General features: G+C 40.3%; 1 protein-coding gene across 3 annotated transcripts in view; it reads left to right on the top strand.

Annotated features, from left to right (window-relative positions):
- Nucleotides 1–18930, top strand: part of ankib1b (ankyrin repeat and IBR domain containing 1b) — a 29144-nt gene extending 10214 nt beyond the window's left edge. For 2 of the 3 annotated variants that reach the window (XM_027148783.2, XM_027148785.2), the window contains exons 6-21: nt 1376–1584; nt 2598–2686; nt 2879–3023; nt 6143–6309; nt 7102–7190; nt 7642–7772; nt 8022–8156; nt 8298–8384; nt 8472–8538; nt 8650–8795; nt 8924–9102; nt 10552–10603; nt 13119–13193; nt 14186–14297; nt 14494–14537; nt 14625–18930. In XM_027148783.2, coding sequence (XP_027004584.1) covers nt 1376–1584; nt 2598–2686; nt 2879–3023; nt 6143–6309; nt 7102–7190; nt 7642–7772; nt 8022–8156; nt 8298–8384; nt 8472–8538; nt 8650–8795; nt 8924–9102; nt 10552–10603; nt 13119–13193; nt 14186–14297; nt 14494–14537; nt 14625–15404 — 2507 coding nt within the window. In that variant the 3' untranslated portion in view covers nt 15405–18930. The remainder of the gene's footprint in view (nt 1–1375; nt 1585–2597; nt 2687–2878; nt 3024–6142; nt 6310–7101; nt 7191–7641; nt 7773–8021; nt 8157–8297; nt 8385–8471; nt 8539–8649; nt 8796–8923; nt 9103–10551; nt 10604–13118; nt 13194–14185; nt 14298–14493; nt 14538–14624) is intronic. The other variant, XM_027148786.2, reaches the window with a different exon arrangement.
- The last annotated feature ends 371 nt before the right edge of the window (nt 18931–19301 follow it).

Here is a 19301-nt window from a genome sequence, read left to right as displayed (position 1 = left end):
AGAGGAACTGTGGAAATGTAAAATGTAGTTTTTAAATAGTTGCAAAATGTAATAGTTTTCACTCACTCTCTCTCACACACTCGCACTCTCTCTCACACACTCGCACTCTCTCTCACACACTCGCACTCTCTCTCACACACTCACACTCTCTCTCACACTCACTCACTCACACACTCGCACTCTCTCTCACACACTCGCACTCTCTCTCACACACTCGCACTCTCTCTCACACACTCACACTCTCTCTCACACTCACTCACTCGCACTCTCTCTCACACACTCGCACTCTCTCTCACACACTCACACTCTCTCTCACACACTCACACTCTCTCTCACACACTCACACTCTCACTCACTCACTCACTCACTCACTCACTCACTCACTCACTCACTCACTCACTCACTCACTCACTCACTCACTCACTCACTCTCACACACTCACACTCTCTCTCACACACACACACTCTCTCTCACACACACACACTCTCTCTCACACACACACACTCTCTCACACACTCTCTCTCACTCACTCACTCACTCACTCACTCTCTCTTTCTCTTTCTTTCTCTTTCAAATTCTTTTTCTGAGCTCTGGCCAGCAGCGGTTTCTCTCTGTTGTTTTATTTGCAATTCGGTTTCTTATGTATTCCTAACTTGCTAGTATATTAATAGCCTGAAAGACACAATGAAAAGAGAAAATTGAATCCTTTCTAATTTTCCTCTTCTCTCTTTTTTTTTAACTTTAATACTGGGTCTTGATCCTTTTCGCGATGATGTTGACAGCAGTCTGTTGATTTTAGGCTGGATTGTGACTCTGTTGGATTTACTTAACACTTCATTAAAACTTATCGGCTCTTCTAGTGTCTCGGCTTACAGACTGCACTTTGGATGAGAAGTTTCAGTGTGCTTTATGCTGGCGCCGGGGATTGTCCCATGGGGATATAGTGCAGGAGGTCATGCTTTAAATCAGTTTTGACATGGAGCTCTGACTTGAGCACTACATCACTGTGCTGTGTTAGTTGTTAAGCTTGAACAGGATGACCGAGCATGTTTTTACATAACAGCACAGATAAATTATACGGCTGGACTTTGTGCTTCCTTAGTTAAAACTTCTCACAGGTGACGGTGCTTTAGGGCCTTTTGAGGTCCTGTAAAATGTTTTTTTTTTTTTTAATATCCTGTATAATATTTGTATTCGGCTAGGCTGTATTTAAGGTTTCCAAGGATATTATTCTTTTCACACAAAATTAGAAGATTTAAGTATACACACAGACCGAATTGAGCGAAGGATTATATTATTATTTTGGAGCAGTATGATCTATCTGGCATTGCTGCAGTATGGTACACCTATTATACACCATATCTGTGTTACACAGACTGGGACAGAGAGAAGCTTCTAGAGGCATGGATGTCCAACGCTGAGGACTGCTGCCAGCGGTCTGGAGTTCAGATGCCCACTCCTCCACCAAAAGGCTACAATGCCTGGGATACACTTCCCTCACCTCGAACGCCACGCACCACTCGCTCCTCCATCACGTCACCTGACGAAATCAGCCTCTCGCCCGCTGATGACAATCACTCCCTGGTGAGAACCCTAATTCGTGTGGAAGCTCTACACGTCTACATTATCCGCTCCGTTTCAGTGAGTCATGTTGTAGGAGAGAGGTGTCCATGCCATTTTTACGGTTTAGGACTGTTTATGTTCACTAGTTTCCAATTTTATCCCTTTGCAGGTTGTTTTGTGAGAAATTAGCCTGTGTGATGGAAACAGTACCCTGGTAGAATGTTGCTTGAGCACGGTCAGTCTGTGTATGTATCAATACAGATACTGTAGTCAAACAATGGCTGTTTCACAGTGGCCACTTGTAGACTCGATAGTAAAACCACAGTCCTCAGAATAAAGAAGCTTTTTAGGAGATGACTGAATGGACATGATGATGCTTAACATTACAGATACACTGTTTCATCCAAGTGTTAAGTCACACAAAGTCAAGTGCAGACTAAATGACTAAAATCGTGTTTAGCAATTTTCATAATCAGTCTTTTCTTCACTGTAATGGTTTACAAGCTCTCGTACAGCACAAAATGTGCTTATTGAGAAGTACACCAAAGAAACAACTAATTCTATACTGTTTACTGCCTGGAAATGCTGCTGTTCCAAACATCCATTTGGGTATGACATGCCATATGCAAGTACAACATTATTGCGCTTACATTTTGCTGTCGTACGCCCAAATGGACAGACGTCTGTCACTGATGCTCAAACTACACACATCACTGTTAAAAATATCAGCATGTGTGACAACTTGCAGACTGAGAAACTCACATCGCTGAACCGCTCACACTACATGAGCCTTTGCCACGAGTTTTCCCCAGATTCCAATCTGTGGGCTGGTGGCTGTAAAATTGAGTCCAAACTCATTTAATGTGTCCTTGTTTTAAGCTAACAATTAAGACTGAAGCATTGTGTATATCGTTATCTGCTGCACTTTTGTTTTTCTCAGTCTGCCCTGATCCAGATGTGGATGTGTATTACCTTAAATCTGCTGAAAAATAATCTCACTCTTGATATTTTTTGCTTTGTGCTTATTCTCCCAGTGTGGAATATGTATGTGTGTTGCCTCCATGTTCGAAGAGCCTGTTGATATCCCGTGTGGGCACGAGTTCTGCAGAACATGCTGGGAAAGGTGAGAGTTTGTTTTTTCAAACCCTTGTTTGTTCCACAGGCCATTCAGCATCTTTAATTATACTGGGCTTTTAAACTGCTCAGATGCAAGATGTGTGCCATATGCTACCTTGTGACAGCTGCTCTGTTTTCATCTAGAATATTTCTGCCAAAGACTAAAATCATTTGTTTAGTAAACTGTCTTCTCTGGCAGCTTTTTGAATATGAAGATCCAGGAGGGAGAGGCACATAACATCTTCTGCCCAGCTTATGACTGCTTCCAGTTGGTTCCTGTGGAGGTTATAGAGAGTGTCGTGTCCAGGGAGATGGACAAGCGCTACCTGCAGTTTGATATTAAGGTATAACTATCATGATGCCACATTTACAGTCGCATGCAAAGGTTTAGGAACCCCTGACAATTTCCATGATTTTCATTTATAAATATTTGGGTGTTTGGATCAGCAATTTCGTTTTGATCCATCCAATAACTGAAGTACACAGAAATATATCAGTAGTGAAATGAGGTTTATTGGATTAACAGAAAATGTGCAAAATGCATCAAAGGTGAAATTAGACAGGTGTATAAATTTGGGCACCCCAACAGAAAAATCACCTCAATATTAATATTACCTCCTTTAGCAGAAATAACAGCCTCTAGATGCTTCCTATAGCCTGTAATAAGTGTCTGGATTCTGGATGAATGTATTTTGGACCATTCCTCCTTACAAAACATCTCCAGTTCAGTTAGGTTTGATGGTTGATGAGCATGGACAGCTCGCTTTAAATCACCCCACAGGTGTTCAATGATATAGTATACAGGTCTGGAGACTGGGATGGATATTCCATGACATTGTACTTGTTCCTCTGCATAAATGCCAGAGTAGATTTTGATCAGTGTTTTGGGTCGTTGTCTTGTTGAAATATCCAGCCTTGGCATAACTCCAACTTTGTGGATGATTCCTCAACATTGCATGGAGTGGAATCCATGCGACCCTCAACTTTAACCAGATTCTCAGTACCGGCACTGGCCACACAGCCCCACAGCAACCTCCGCCAAATTTTGCTGTGGGTAGAAAGTGTTTTTCTTGGAATGCTGTGTATTTTGCCGCCATGCATAACGCCCCTTGTTATGACCAAATAACTCAATCTTTGTTTCATCACTCCACAGCACCTTATTCCAAAATTAAGCTGGCTTGTCCAAATGCATGTTTGCATACCTCAAGTGACTCTGTTTGTGGCGTGTGTGCAGAAAAGGCTTCTTTCGCGCCACTCTCCCGTACACCTTCACCTTGTGCAAAGTTCACTGAACTGTTGAACGATGCACAGTGACACCATCGGCAGTAAGTTGATGTAGGTCTTTGGAGGTGTTCTGTGGGCTGTTTTTGACCGTTCTCACCATCCTTCACCTTTTCCTCTCCAATATTTTACGTGGCCTGCCACTTCTGGCCTTAACAAGAACTGTCTGTTGTCTTCCATTTCCTCCCTATGTCCCTCACAGTGGACACTGACAGCTTATATAACATTTTGTAGCCTTCCCTTAAACCAGGGGTGTCAAAGTCAAATTCACAGTGGGCCAAAATATAAAACTGAGATAAAGTCATGGGCCAAACTGAATATTTATTGAAAAATTAACTGCAACTGATATGTAATGTTCAACCCTTTTCATATGGAAACAAACTTAGGTTTTGCTTAAACACAGGATTTGGAACAACCAGAGCTTGATATTACAAACACATAAATTAAATTTGAAATAAATAAAAGACACATCAGTGGTGTTCATTTCGCAAACTTTGACCATACACTTTTTGACAAACTCTTCCTCATTAAAGGTCTGGGCAGATTTTGCTGTCTCTGCTGCCACAATAAAGCTTTACAGCCTTTACAGCAGCTTCAGTTCACTTTGATTTTGCTTTCATGAACATAGTCTGCCGGGAAACCAGACTTTTTTTCAGCTCCTCCACCTTCTGGAGCTTCTGCTTTACGTCCAGTTCCATGCTTCTCATAATGTTTCGTTACATAGTGTCTTATGTTATATTCCTTTGTTACAGACACGTTAGCTCCACACACAAGACAAACATCTGCCTCCCACCTGTCTTGAAAACTCCTATTTCCATCTTTCGTTTGGCCGTTTTTGTGGAGGGTGGAATTAACTTGCCCGATGTGACTGTAACATGGTTGTTAACGATTGTCAACAGAGAATGGGGCGCAAGGCATTCTGGGATTTGTAGTATTAGCGGAGCATGCAACCAGCCAGCTGTAATGCACATTTGATATGATCTCGCAGGCCAAATATAATTACACCACGGGCCAAATTTGGCCCGCGGGCCAGAGTTTGACAGCCCTGCCTTAAACCATAATGTTGAACAATCTTTGTTTTCAGGTCATTTGAAAGTTGTTTTGAGGCCTCCATGTTGCCACTCTTAGAGGAGAGTCAAAGAGAACAGCAACTTGCAATTGGCCAGCTTAAATACCTTTTCTTATGATTGGATGCACCTGTCTATGAAGTTCAAATCAACAAAATGGCAAGGGTGCCCAAATTTATGCACCTGTCCAATTTTGTTTTTGATGCATATTGCACATTTTGTGTTAATCTAATAAACCTCATTTCACTACAGAAATATTAGGGTCCTTCAGTTATTTCATAGATTAAAATGAAATTGCTGATCCAAACACCCAAAAATTTATAAATGAAAATCATGGAAATTGTCAGGGGTTCCTAAACTTTTGCATACGACTGTATACAACCTCATGTTAGGATTTATTTATTTATTTATTTTCAATTGTACACTAGGTGTTTAATTTTAATCAACTTTAACATTGTACTCAAGATACTGATCTTATTGACTCACAGAATGCTTCATCTTTTGCTCCAGCTAGCTGTTAATTTATCGCTTCTTATCGACATTCCAGTCACGCTTTCCTGAAGGAACTTTGATGGCTAATGCGACGTCTGACTAAGATGGCTAATGTTAACTTAGTGTGAGCTATAGGGGGAAACAACAGTAATGATCCGCTGCCCCTTCAATCTGAACATGCCTTGGAATGACGTGTCTCATGCTGTGTGCCCAATAACTATTCATTATGTTGCCATAACAACTCTGAATCTTTTGCTGGAATGCTTTAGTTGTGTTGTAATTCTGGTCAGGGTAGAGGTTACTAACGGACATGATGGCTGTCTTGATCTGCTAGGAAAAAAAACATAATCCCAATTATTTTCATCATAATGCAGTTGTGCTTGAAATTAAAGACTCATTAGCGATCATTTGCTTTGTGCCGCACAACATTTTCCAATTTATATATTCGTTCTGATTGTGTGACACTACTACACAAAGTACAACACCGTTGCTATGTTCACATAAAAAAAGGATGCTGTAGTTTTTTCAATGTCCGTTTTGATAATGTGCTGTGTTTACTGGTTCCATCTGTCTGCTTTATTCGGCTGTACTCTTGCTACCTTTCTCTTGGTCTTCTCTGCCAGGCCTTTGTGGAGAACAACCCTGCCATCCGGTGGTGTCCGCGGGCAGGCTGTGAGAGAGCGGTACGCTTAGCGAGGCAGGGGCCCGGTGCCAGTGCCTCCGACCCGCTCAGCTTTCCTCTGCTCCAGGCCCCGGCTGTGGACTGCGGCAAAGGACATCTTTTCTGCTGGTCAGTGTTGGTTTCCACCACAGCACTATAATTACGATCCTAAAACCACAACACTGGCAACTTCTCTGTTTAAAAGAAGATTACATTTTATGGCAAGAAAATCATTGGCTTAAACATTACAGATGCTTGCACTTTTGAAAACTATTGATATGCATTTGTGTATTCTTTGATTTTTGCTAGATGTATGGCACAACAAATTGCTGAGCATCTCTTCCCTGCAGCTCTGTCCCTTCTGTTCAAACTGCACACATGCACAGACTTCAGTTATGTGTCTAGTGCTGATTGTGCCAGGCCTCATTACACTTACCTCAGTGCACTTTTGTCTCCATTCCTCCATATGCCGTGTGGACATTTGCTCATAGATCTATCTAAGCACGAATGGCAGGAACATGGTTCTGCTGTCTATCTGATATATAACAGTTTTCTTAAGTCACTCTCATTAGCAATAAAGACCACACTTCACGTAAGTGTCCAGCCTTTAGCATTGATACCCGCTTAGAATCATTAGTCTGCCATTTCAGCATGATCACTACTTCCCGTGGTCGCTTGCCTAACTCTGATGCCTGTGTGTATGGTGTTTTCTTTTTTTCTTGACAGGCTGTGATAAGTGAAGTAATGATTAATGCCTTCCTTCTTTAGCTTTTCAGTTATATTAGAGTTCTCACTGGCCAGAATGTAAACCTGAAACAAAGCAGGATACGTTTACAGGATACATGTTCAGGTGCAAGTGCCACTAATGCACATCCTTCACCCTGTGCTACAGTGACCATGTGCTTGTGTGTGACTCTGCAGGGAGTGCCAGGGGGAGGCTCATGAACCATGTGACTGCCAGACATGGAAAATGTGGCTGCAGAAAGTCACTGACATGAAGCCAGAAGAATGTGAGTATGTTTTGCTACACACCTGAACAACAAATGCATAACCCGTACTAAGCAGTGTTAGTGTTTTAATGTATTGCTGCTCCATGATTTAAAAAAAAAAAAAAGACACCTTTGCCTTCCTGTCTTGTAGAAGAGACGTCTGAGCTGCGCTACATATAACATAACATATAGGGGTATTGTCTTCAATTGGACTAATAACTGGATTTTTTTCAATGGGATGAAATATAATAGTGTTTGGGCAAAGTGTCATGCCTATAAGGATTTCTGTGATGTTTGCATATGAAGAATTTTGGTTTAAGCTACTCCTGAAGCCAATGGGAGCTGCATCGAAAACATAGGACTTTTATTTTTGTTTCTGATCATGTTTTTTTGCATAACCATATGATAATGTGCCTTGTCTGTTTGTGCTTGAAACAAGACTACAATCTATTTTTGTCCTTTTCTCCTGCAGTGGCAGGTGTGAGTGAGGCGTATGAGGATGCTGCCAATTGTCTGTGGTTACTCACCAACTCCAAACCCTGCGCCAACTGCAAGTCTCCCATTCAGAAGAACGAAGGCTGCAACCACATGCAGTGTGCCAAGGTGCTCTTTTAGTTTCCGCTCCAAAGGTGCAGGGCATAAATAATGTCCCGATTTCACTTTTGTCAAAAGTGTTTGTTTAGGTGCTGCAGGATAGACCAATATTAACTTTAAGCTGAAGCTATAAATATCCTGTCTTTTATAATGCCTTTATAAATCAGATTACTAGCACAGTGTAACCTACTGTTTAATAAGCATTGTCATGGTCAGTGAGCTCTTGTGCGATCATATGCTTCCCGTGGGTCTCTACAGTGTAAGTATGATTTTTGCTGGATCTGTCTGGAGGAGTGGAAGAAGCACAGCTCTTCTACAGGAGGATATTACCGCTGCACTCGCTACGAGGTCATCCAGCAGGTGGAAGAGCAGTCGAAAGAAATGACCGTGGAGGTACAACATTTTTGTTCCCTAAATTGAATGGTATCTGTATATATCTGTTCCTTATGAACAAACAAAAAAAAATAGTTGATTTGAAGTTATTGGCACTGATGAATGTAAAAGTTTATTTCTGGTTTGTGTTTAAACATGCAGGCTGAGAAGAAGCACAAGAGCTACCAGGAACTCGATCGCTTTATGCACTACTACACACGCTTCAAAAATCATGAGCACAGCTACCAGGTAATGGATTGCTTTTCCATTACCAGTTTTTCCCATTGCAGTAAGATCGCACTCAGTCCTAATGCTCCCTCTTACTGTTTCATATAGCTGGAAGAACGTCTCCTTAAAACGGCCAAAGACAAGATGGAGCAGTTGAGCAAAGTCCTGAGTGGAAGTAAGGCTCTGTATTTCTGCTCTCCTCTTACACAAATGCCTCTTGTCAGAGCAGCAGGTCTCCGCTATTAGGTACAGAATGAAGACTGATTGCTTTGCTTCACTATTGCAGGGGAAGGAGGTGCTCCAGACACTACTTTTATTGAAGATGCAGTCCATGAACTACTCAAGACTCGCCGTATCCTCAAGTGCTCTTACCCTTATGGTTTCTTTCTGGAGCCCAAAAGCACCAAGAAAGAAATTTTTGAACTTATGCAGGTAATTCTACATCCATTTCTACTTGTCTATAGCATATAGCTACCAAATCTGTACAAAGAAACATCTGCCCCAGCAAAGGTCTTAACCAGTAAGTCATCACTGAAGTGTGGTCATGTTCACTTCTTCAGACTGATCTCGAGATGGTGACGGAGGATCTCGCCCAGAAAGTTAACAGGCCCTACCTCCGTACCCCTCGCCATAAGATCATCCGTGCTGCCTGTCTGGTGCAGCAGAAAAGGCAGGAGTTTCTGGCTTCTGTGGCTCGAGGCGTGGCACCCAATGACTCACCAGAAGCCCCACGACGCAGGTTTTTACCACTTCACTTTTTTATTTTTTTTATTTTTTATTATTATTTTTTTTTAAATTTGCACTATAAACACTCATATATGTATGTTGGCCAGCTTTCTGCCATGACGAAGTGACAGCAATTTTTGGTCAGCAGTTTTATCAGAAAGCTTAAAGAAGAGTAATAGGCAAGGCAAGGCAAGTTTATTTGTATAGCACATTTCATACACAGAGGTCATTCAAAGTGATTTACATAGAAATTAGAAAACAGTTTATAAAAGAAAAAAAATTATATATGAAAAATAAGAAACACACACGATAAAATCATAACAAAAAGAAATAATTAAAGAAAATAAATGTGATTTTTAATAAAAACAGTTTAAAAAATGTTAAGAATAAAACAGGAGTAAAAGTGATTTGGATAAAAAGTGCAGTCAGTGTGAAGCAGCACAGCGCTCATTCAGTAAATGCAGAGTTAAACAGATGTGTTTTTAATCTTGATTTAAGAGTGTCCACTGTTGAAGCACATCTGATCTCTTCTGGAAGCTGATTCCATCTATAGGTGGCGTAATAACTAAATGCTGACACACCTTGTTTTGAGTGAACCCTTGGTATCTCTAACTGACCTGGTCCTAATGATCTGAGTAGTCTGCTAGGTTTATATTAAATTAGCATATCTGTAATGTATTTCGGTCCTAAGCCATGAAGTGATTTATAAGCGAGTAACAATACTTTAAAATCTATTCTAAATGTAACTGGAAGCCAGTGTAAGGACCTGAGGACTGGAGTGATGTGCTCAGATTTTTGGTTCTGGTCAGAATTCTGGCAGCAGCGTTCTGTATGAGCTGCAGCTGTCTAATGGTCTTTTTGGGGATCCCAGTAAGGAGTCCGTCCATTGCAATAATCCACCCTGCTGGTGATGAAAGCATGAACAAGTTTTTCTAAGTCCTGTCCTGAGACAAAAAAATCTAATTCTGGCTATATTTCTGAGATGGTAGTAAGCTGATTTGCTTATCGCTTTCACTTGACTACTGATATTAAGGTCAGACTCTAAAATTACACCAAGATTTCTGACTTTATTTTGTGTCTTTAGACCCCTAGAGTCAAGGTGTGTGTTAACCTTGAGAGTTTCATCTTTATTTCCGAATACAATGACTTCAGTATCATACAACATTCCTGTCCATCCAGTTAGATAGAATAACAGACGGGTATACTGCACAGGGATATATATTTTTTTCGAATAAAGTGAACTGGAAACACGTCTCCAATTCTAACGGAGAGACGTTTAACACTTTTACTATTAGATAAATGAATGATTTTCGGATAAGTAAATTACTCTCCATTCTGAAAAAACAGGCTTTTGTTGTACATGACTTAGATTTAGAGCTTGGTGACCCCGGGAGGGTTATATTTTCTATATTTGACACATCTGCTTATATAGATTGTAATATTGAGGTGTTGATGTTCACAGTTTTGCTGGGGGCACATGGGACTGGGAGTACCTGGGCTTCGCATCTCCAGAGGTAATTGTTATATATGCATTTTTGTTTTGCTGTAGACTACGTGTTAAGTACATGCCATTTGCACGTTGGCCTAGTAAAAATAATACAACTAAAGGGAAAATTTTCATCTCAGCTATATGAACTGTAGGAATACCCTTAGCGTCTTTTTCATTTGGCATTCCCTAATTCACATAATGACACCTGGACTATTACAGTAGCATACCAAATAAGGTCACAGCAAACTAAATTAGTTTTGGTTTATTTCCTCGTCTTGATGCACCAATAAAGGACCGTTTACGCCATCAGCAGGGAGGTTTCTGATTGGATTTAATTGGACCTCTTTAGTGGCTGAAAACCATCACTGATTCAGCAGGCAGTGCCATGAGAGAGAAAAATCCTTCTAGTGAATATGAGAATTTTATTATGTAGCAATATTCACAACACAGTGTTGAAGTACAAAAAGGTTTAATGCCCTAACACATTTTATGCACGTGTAGAATTTCATCTTGTCAGTTTTGTAATGTTTTCCCTTCTTTCTTTTCTCTCTTTAGTAATTTCATCGAATTCCTTAATTCGAGTTATATTTAACACCTTGTTGTAACGAATTCAGTAAAACAATAAGCTTCGAAAAAGATATTCTCTACTAAGAAACATTTTCTATAGCGGCAGAATTTGGGAGCGAGTGCTAAACACGTCTACCCCAGAGTATTAAGGATAACTCTTCCCTTTTTATGTATTATTTGTGTAGAACCTGCTTTTGATTGTGGATAACTGATTTAAGCCACATTCAACAATTTAGGCACCATCTAGGAAATGAAATAACAGCTATGTCAGAATGAATTCATTTACACTGTGTGCACAATTATTAGGCAAGTTGTATTTTTGATGATAACTTTTGTTATTGTACAACAACAGTGCTCTTGGTCAATCCAAAATGTTAACAAACCCTCAAACCTGAACATTTAAGTAGTAAAAGTGAAGTTTTGGCTTTCTTAAGAGAATATCTAGATGTACACCGTTATTAGGCAATTATTAGTGTGCAGAATTATTATGCAACCAAATGAAAAACCAAGATTTTCCTGTCTCACTTCTTTATTTTCACCTGTTAAAGTGATATTAATAAACAAATTCAAAATTTACAAAAACATTTCTGAAATTTAAAAAAAACAAAAAAACCCTGAGTGACAAATACAGCCACCCTTCTTTTCGATAACAGTCACAAGCCTTCCATTCACAGAGTCAGTCATTTTCTTGATCTGGTCAGAATCAACTTTTTGTGCAGCTGCAACCACAGCCTCCCAGACACTGTTCAGAGAGGTGTACTGTTTACCTTCACTGTAAATTTCCTGCTTAAGAATGGCCCAGAAGTTCTCAATAGGGTTTAAGTCAGGTGAAGAAGGGGGCCATGTCATTAGTTTTTCTTCTTTAAGGCCTTTACTGGCCAGCCACGCAGTGGAGTACTTTGATGCATGTGATTGAGCGTTGTCTTGAAAATCAAAGTCTTCTTGAAAGATGGAGACGTTTTCCTGTACCACTGCTTGCTTGAAAGTGTCTTCTAAAAAATGGCAGTAGGTCTGAGAGTCCATTTTCAACCCGGAAAGGTCCAACTAGCTCATCTTTAATAATACCTGCCCATACCAGTACCCCACCTCCAACTTGCTGCCATCTGAGTCGAAGTGGAGCTCTGTGTCTGTTAGTGATCCAACCACAAGCCCATCTATCTGGGCTGTCAAGAGTCACTCTCATCTCCTCAGTCCGCAAAAACCTTTGAAAAATCTGTCTTCAGTTCTTTCTTGGCCCATTCTTGACATTTCAACTTGTGTGTCTTGTTCAGAGGTGGTCAGTTTTCAGCCTTTCTGACCTTGGCCATGTCTCTGAGAACTGAACACCTCGTACTTGACACTTGACACTCCAGGTAGTTTGCAGTTGTGGAATATGGCAGCACTGGAGGATAATGGGTTCCTGGTAGTGTCATGTTTGATTCTTCTCAAATCTTTGGCAGTTAATTTGCGTCTTTTCTTCTCGACACGTTTCTTGCGACCCTGTTGACTATTTGCAACAAAACATTTGATGGTTCTGTGATCACGCCCCAAAATCTTAGATATTTCAAGAGTGCTGCATCCCTCTAAAAGACTTTTTACAATTTTTGACTTTTCAGAGTCGGTTAAATCTTTTTTTGGCCCATTTTTCCTGAGGAGAAGAATCTGCCTAATAATTATGCACACCTTGATATAGGGTGTTGATCTCCTTAGGCCACACCCTCCCTCATTACACAAATACACATCACCCGATCTGCATTAAATCCAACAAGCATTCAAGTTTATACAGCTTGGAGTTGGAAATTATGATATGGTCAAAATAATCACTTGCCTAATAATTGTGCACACAGTGTATTTGGATTAAAAATGAACTGGTACGTTACAATCTATAGATGAAAGGAAGCATGCTGAGATTTGAGGTGCAACACTATTGGATGTCTGAGTATGTTCATGTGTAGCTGAACGGTATTCCACTGCTATTCTGTTCTAATCTAAAGATCCAGGGGAGTCAGGCAATTCTCGGGGGAATTGATCCGAGAGTCCACATTCAAAATGCAGGAGGCCAGCGGCAGGTATTACTGAACCCATCCAACCCCCCACACCCCCCACCCTTCTTATCCTCCCTCCCCCCCAATATTCTTCCATTTTAGGGATGGCAGCATCAGCAACAGAATGGCACCCGTCATCTGCACTCCATCACTCTTTTCATTGTTCGCTCTTTTATTTGGCAGCATGCTTCTCTTTTTGGTTTTGTACTCTGCAGTTGACTTTACAAAAAAAGATCTCATGCCTGAGAGAATATTACCTTTGTTTTGTTTCTTTGGTACTGTTGAAAATCTGCACCATTCCTTTGCAAAGCATGTACATGAAGCAGCCATGTACATACTGTTTTTTTGAATATCGGAGCTCCGTCAATATGACATGGTGAGATTTAAACATGTGAAATGGTTTAGGTGTTTCACCCTTTGTTTGTTTTGTTGGCCTAAAACGTTATATATTATAATTATAAAGCCGATAAGATGGGAGGAAAGGACTACTTCTTATCCATGATGTGCACTGATTACCGAAGCAGTGTGACATGTTTTGGGCCTTTTTTTTTTTTGCATGCAGCTTTGAGTGCAGTCTAGTTTCTTATAGTAAATCTTATGATGTTTACAGAACAAATATCTGTGTCTACTTTTTTGGCTTGTATTTTCCTTTATAAATTGCCTGGCATACTGATAAAATAGAAACCGCAGCTTTTTTTGTTTGCTTAGTCTAAACCATTGTTCATGATGGTTTCACAAAACAAGTAGTTACCACATACTGTATACCATCTACAAGTCCAGTCCTGGACGGCCACTGTAGTTGTTTTATTATTATTTTTATGCTAGCCTGTCAGATGTGCTGTGGTCATACAGGTCTGGATTTGTGTAGCAGTTTTTGTGGAGGTTGTTTTGAGATTTTCCCCTGAATGTATTTAACAGGCTCTTCTTCAGCAGGGTTAGGGGTTGAGTCTTCTGTGCATGGGCTCAACAGCTTCTCTGAAGTGGTTGAGTGCGTTCTGTTTTGTGTTACGCTGTAGGAGTATGCAGAGTTCCAGTACAGACGCAGACACAGACAGCGCAGGCGTGGAGACATGACTAGTCTGCGCAGCAACACTCCAGACTCTGATGAGCCCAACCCCAACAATTTAGGTAACTTCCAGAAGTGTAAAATCTGCAGTGTGCTTTTAAAACTTGAAACATCCTTTAGTAGGATAAAGTGCTTTACTGCTTTACACACTCTTTCTGGAATTGTGGATAAGTGCTGAAAATTAATGTCATAGAAGTTTCTTGCGAGTTGATTTCCATCTCTCTCATTTTTCTTTACTTTTCTTTTTTTTCTTGCCAGATTCAGATCAAGTTGGTTGTAGTCAGAGGCAAGGATTACCAATGGTAAGTTGTTTTTTTTTCTTTTTCTTTGTGTGTGAGAATTCTATTCTGAGAATTTACAATGAGTAATACTTTTCTTCTGTCCTGCAGCCCCACAGCTCCTTGGATGAAGATGATCCTAACATCCTGCTGGCCATCCAGCTCTCTCTGCAGGAGACTGGAATGGCCATGGGGGATGGAGGTGCTGTAGATACCCAGGAGCTGTTGGCTCACGAGGCATCTCTGGGGGCCATCGGCACTTCTCTGCCCTCCAGACTGGACCCGTTGCTCCATGGCGTGGATGTTCCTCGTGCTGCACTGAGCAGTTCTGAGCTTCTGGAGCTCGGAGACAGTCTAAAGAAGCTGGGAAACATAAGCGGTCAGAATGTTCCTCAACGCTTTAACATTGTGGGTAATCCCAGCCGCGAGCCCACCGGAGGCCCTTTTCCGTCTCCGACAGGACAAGTGGACTCTGCCGAGTTTGACTCTGCTGACAATGCTAATCTTTTGGGCAACATCATGGCCTGGTTCCATGACATGAACCCTCAGAACATCAGTTTGGTTCCTTCAGCCACTTCTTTAGATCCAGAGTTTGGCACTCAGCTCGAGTCCGATCAGACATCAGAAAAGCCCTTCCAGCAGTGGACAGCAGAAGGCAAGCAAGAGGAATGTGAGTACAGCAGTATGCAGGAAAGGGAACCCATCAGACCCACTCAGCTGGACCTGGTGAGTGTAGATGTGCCAGCTGCAACTGCTCTTGTGCCCCAGATGAGCGAAACCCTTGGCGCCTCTCAGCCAAGCCACCACGGCGACGCCCTAAAGGGCGATTCGGAACCTGAACAGCCAAGCAGCAGCTCTTCTGAGTGGGAGGGTCAAGTGCACCTTGTATGAAATCAAGCCTCCTCTTCCTCCACCTCTGTAACCACTTTTGATGTGAATAACCTGACAAAGGCATCAATCGTGAGAAGGGATTCATTCGTATACTGATATAATTAGAAATCGGCTGAAACCCTATTTTAAGAACACTGAAATTGTCTTGAAACCTGTCTGGTGTCTCTTGCTGCAGGCCTGTGTTTTTGTGCTTTGAGGACATGATGTGTAATTTTCTAATTAGAAGCGGACTCTGTTTCACAGTCTTGACGAAGTGAAGGAGTATGAAACGAAAGCAGTTGAACCAGAAACCGCCAACTGAACAAAATATGTCTGCCTGTAGTCTGTGGCAGGGAATAATTAGGGTAGTGATCTTCATTATAGAACTGCCAGATCTCCTTGACAGGAAAAGGTCTACAGTGTGGAACAGGACTGTTCGGTTTGACAGACTGGTTCGTGTGAATATCCAGTGCAACTTGAGCAGGTTTTTTTTTTCTCCAGCTTCTTCTATTTTTTTTTTTTAGGTTTTTTATTTTTTTTTGTGAAAGACCTGCCATATTAGTGATAGATGTTACTGTAGGTGCCATAAACACTGGTCAGCACATGCAGAGATCATGCACACAGTGGACAGTGTGTTGACTGTGCCTGCTGCTGAGGGCTAAACAGCCTTCTTGTAAACACAACCCTTCCTTTAAAACTAGTGTATAGTATTGGAGATATTAACTCTAGCGGCTTCCTTTGGAGAGCTGGGCTATTCTGAGGGTGTTGATCATGGCGAAGCAAAGCGCGGTTGTTCCAGTCGCAAACTCTTCATTTCTTTGGTCAAACCTGATCACTGTAATATGCTACTGGTATTTAAAAATGAAAAGTAATGTCGAATTCGTCCTGTGCAGGAACACTGCAATGGTTACACTACGCAACTTATTACAGTGCCTTGTCCCTGAACCTTCCATCTTATTTATTGCCACATCCCTCGAGTGCTCAATGAATGATGCGTGCTACCTTAAACTACGCTGCGCTGTAGTTTACACTGGCAATGGAAGTAACCGTCTCCAGATTTAGCATTTGTATTAACATTTTTCTATATTCTCGACCACCCTTTATTTAGTCTCTGGGCTCCATCTCCAGAGCTTTTTATAAAACGGTTATTAACACAGGCTTGTGTGGGATCACTGCTGATATATATATTTTTTCCCCCTCTATCTTTTATCCAAACCAGTTTTAGTGGTGATTAAAATATGACTTGAGTGTTCAAGATGATGTGTGTACAGTACGTGATGCCATTGTGCTTCATCTATAATGTAAAGCGCCAGACCTAATATATTGTGAAATTGATTGATTTTCTATTTATTTGAATTGAATTTGAATGTGTTTCATAAAAAAAACAAAAAACAACTGAAATAATGGATAATGTCTAAAAAATGAATGAAAGCCAATTTTTTTGTCCATGTGTCAAAAAAACCCCCAGTCCTTTTACTGTGCCACTTTAAAAAAAAAAAAAAAAAGGAAAGAAAAAAGCGCTATAAACTAATTAATTGTTACTACTGAAGTGATTTTCTTTTGTTAATAGCCTTTTAATGAAACAAACAGCAAGCTTTTTGGTATGGTCATCTATTTCTATACACCTCCCCTGGCCAAAAGCTCAGTCTAAACTGCCATTTTATTAATCCTGAACGCCATCGGTAACATTCTGAATGCGGTAAATTCACACTTCATTGAAAAGAGAGTCCCAAATTGTAAAGGTATATATGAATGCAGGTTTGCATTGCTGAGGAAAATTTGCTGTATTGCTAGATCATCAATCCAAATCCAACTCCATAGATTGTAGTGATGATAGAATAACAAACACTGTACTTTTACATGTGACATTGTCTCATGTAGTTTGTATCCTCATGTAGTACAAAATGCTTTGAAGGGATTTTCTTTTTCTTTTGATACCTACATAGAATCGACTAAGTAACCTGCAGTATTTCTTCAGTAAGCAGTAATGTATGTTGCCAAAGTGATGGATCTAACATAGTGAAGCATTCGGTAGGTTCTTTTCATCTGTTTAGATGTGAAGTGACACGTCATTTATGTGACAGTATGCTGTGCATTATATCAAAATACACGAGTTCTATTTTCTTGAAAGAAAAAAAAATGCAATTTGGGTTTCACTGCAGGCAATTGGAGGGGAAAAAAGGCAAGCACATTTTGTAACCCATTTTAAAAATTTATATTGTTAAGTGATTAATCCTTAAAATGTTATTTGCACTTTCATAGTCTATACTTGATACATTCCCAGTTTATATGGAAAAATATATATAAATGGTTGATGTTTGGCCAATAAATTTGACTGAACTGAGTATGAAACTCAATAAAGTTATTAAGCCCCCCACATAAACTGGATTTTCTTGAAATTACTGGACCATGTACAAGTGTAATCCTCAGTCCATGTGCTGGGTGCCTTAGGCTTTTGCTTACTCCTCTTATCAGCTGCTTAGCAGTGGCTCTCTGAGGTGTAATGGAACATTGTGAGGAGAAGAGAAGCTCACATGTAGGGGTTTAAACCTCAGGCTTCCACATGACACGTTTTCAGTTCTAAAGGTAACAATTTAATATTTACATATTATGCAATAAATCTGATTTGATGTAATATGATGATTGGATATTGTAGATCTTGACTAAGATGTGACCAGTGTACTTCAGAATCTGGCGTAGACCTATTTGTTAATTCATAAATGATGATAAAGTGAAGGACTATTGGAGGGATCAGAATTATGGGCAAATCACTTTGCTAGCATATTATGTTATTTACACATCAGTCAGATAATCTGAAATATGACTAGTTTTTATTTACTAGTTTATTCTAAAGGTTAATAATTAATTAGCATTTCTTGCTTTGTTCAGTTTCAACGCATGCATTTTTAAACAGGTGCATCCATCCAATACATCCCATGGTTATACTTATACCCTAAAAACAAAGCAAATGTTAACAGTAGAACATATTTTATATTTCACTTTTTAATGTGAGTTTGAAACCGTTACAATGCTAACAGGGAGTGCAGCTGAACACATCGAAAGTTAGTGTACAAAACAAAAGAAATGTGGGGATGTGGTAGCCTAGTGGTTAAGGTGTTGGATTACCAATCGGAAGGTTGTGAGTTCATCCACCAGGCTGCAACTGCTGGGCCCCTTAGCCAGGCCTTTAACTCTCAATTGCATAGTGTGTAAAAAAGATAAAAGAAATGTTACCCAACCTTAAAGCAGCATCATAGATGTGTGTGTGTGTGTGTGTGTGATGCACTGCCAGAGCTCCTACGTGTTTCATTTGCATCATTTAGCTGGAAAATGTATGAGCTTTGGATAAATCCTTCTCATATGTTGTAAGCCAGAGTTTTAATGTTAAGCAATAGAGTTGATTCAGGATATTAAACACATTTGGGCATTGGGCAACACAATTGAAGTGCAGTCTTGACAGTCCCACAGAGACAATAACCAGAAACTCAGTAGGAATTAGGGAGAGATTCATAAAGTTTTAATGTCCGTTTAAATGACTCTACAGAGAGATAACGTGATTCTGAACTCTGGGGGCAAAAGGACCCCTGCAAATTTTGTTCTCCAGCACGCCTGACCCAACTAATCAACTGATTACCAAGAGATGGCATTGGGGTGTTGGAGCAGAGGTCCTGCATGACCAGGGATGGAAACCATTATTCACTTATTAGAAGAACAAAAGATTCTAATCAGGCTTGTCAAAGATCTCTTATTCTTAAACATTAATCAAAATCTGAAACATGGGCAAAATTGTTTTTAATGATTTTTCAGAAAGCATGTTTATGTATTTGTACAAAATCAGATAACAGACTGATAATGGAGTCTATTTACTGATTGGTGTCTTAAGTGTGTGGAAAAGGGCTGATTTTACTGTTATACATT

Source organism: Tachysurus fulvidraco, chromosome 3 (genome assembly GCF_022655615.1).
Source record: "Tachysurus fulvidraco isolate hzauxx_2018 chromosome 3, HZAU_PFXX_2.0, whole genome shotgun sequence".
Lineage (NCBI taxonomy): Eukaryota > Metazoa > Chordata > Actinopteri > Siluriformes > Bagridae > Tachysurus > Tachysurus fulvidraco.
The sequence above is the reverse complement of the archived record's forward strand: the minus strand, read 5'-3'. Positions and strand labels throughout refer to the sequence as shown.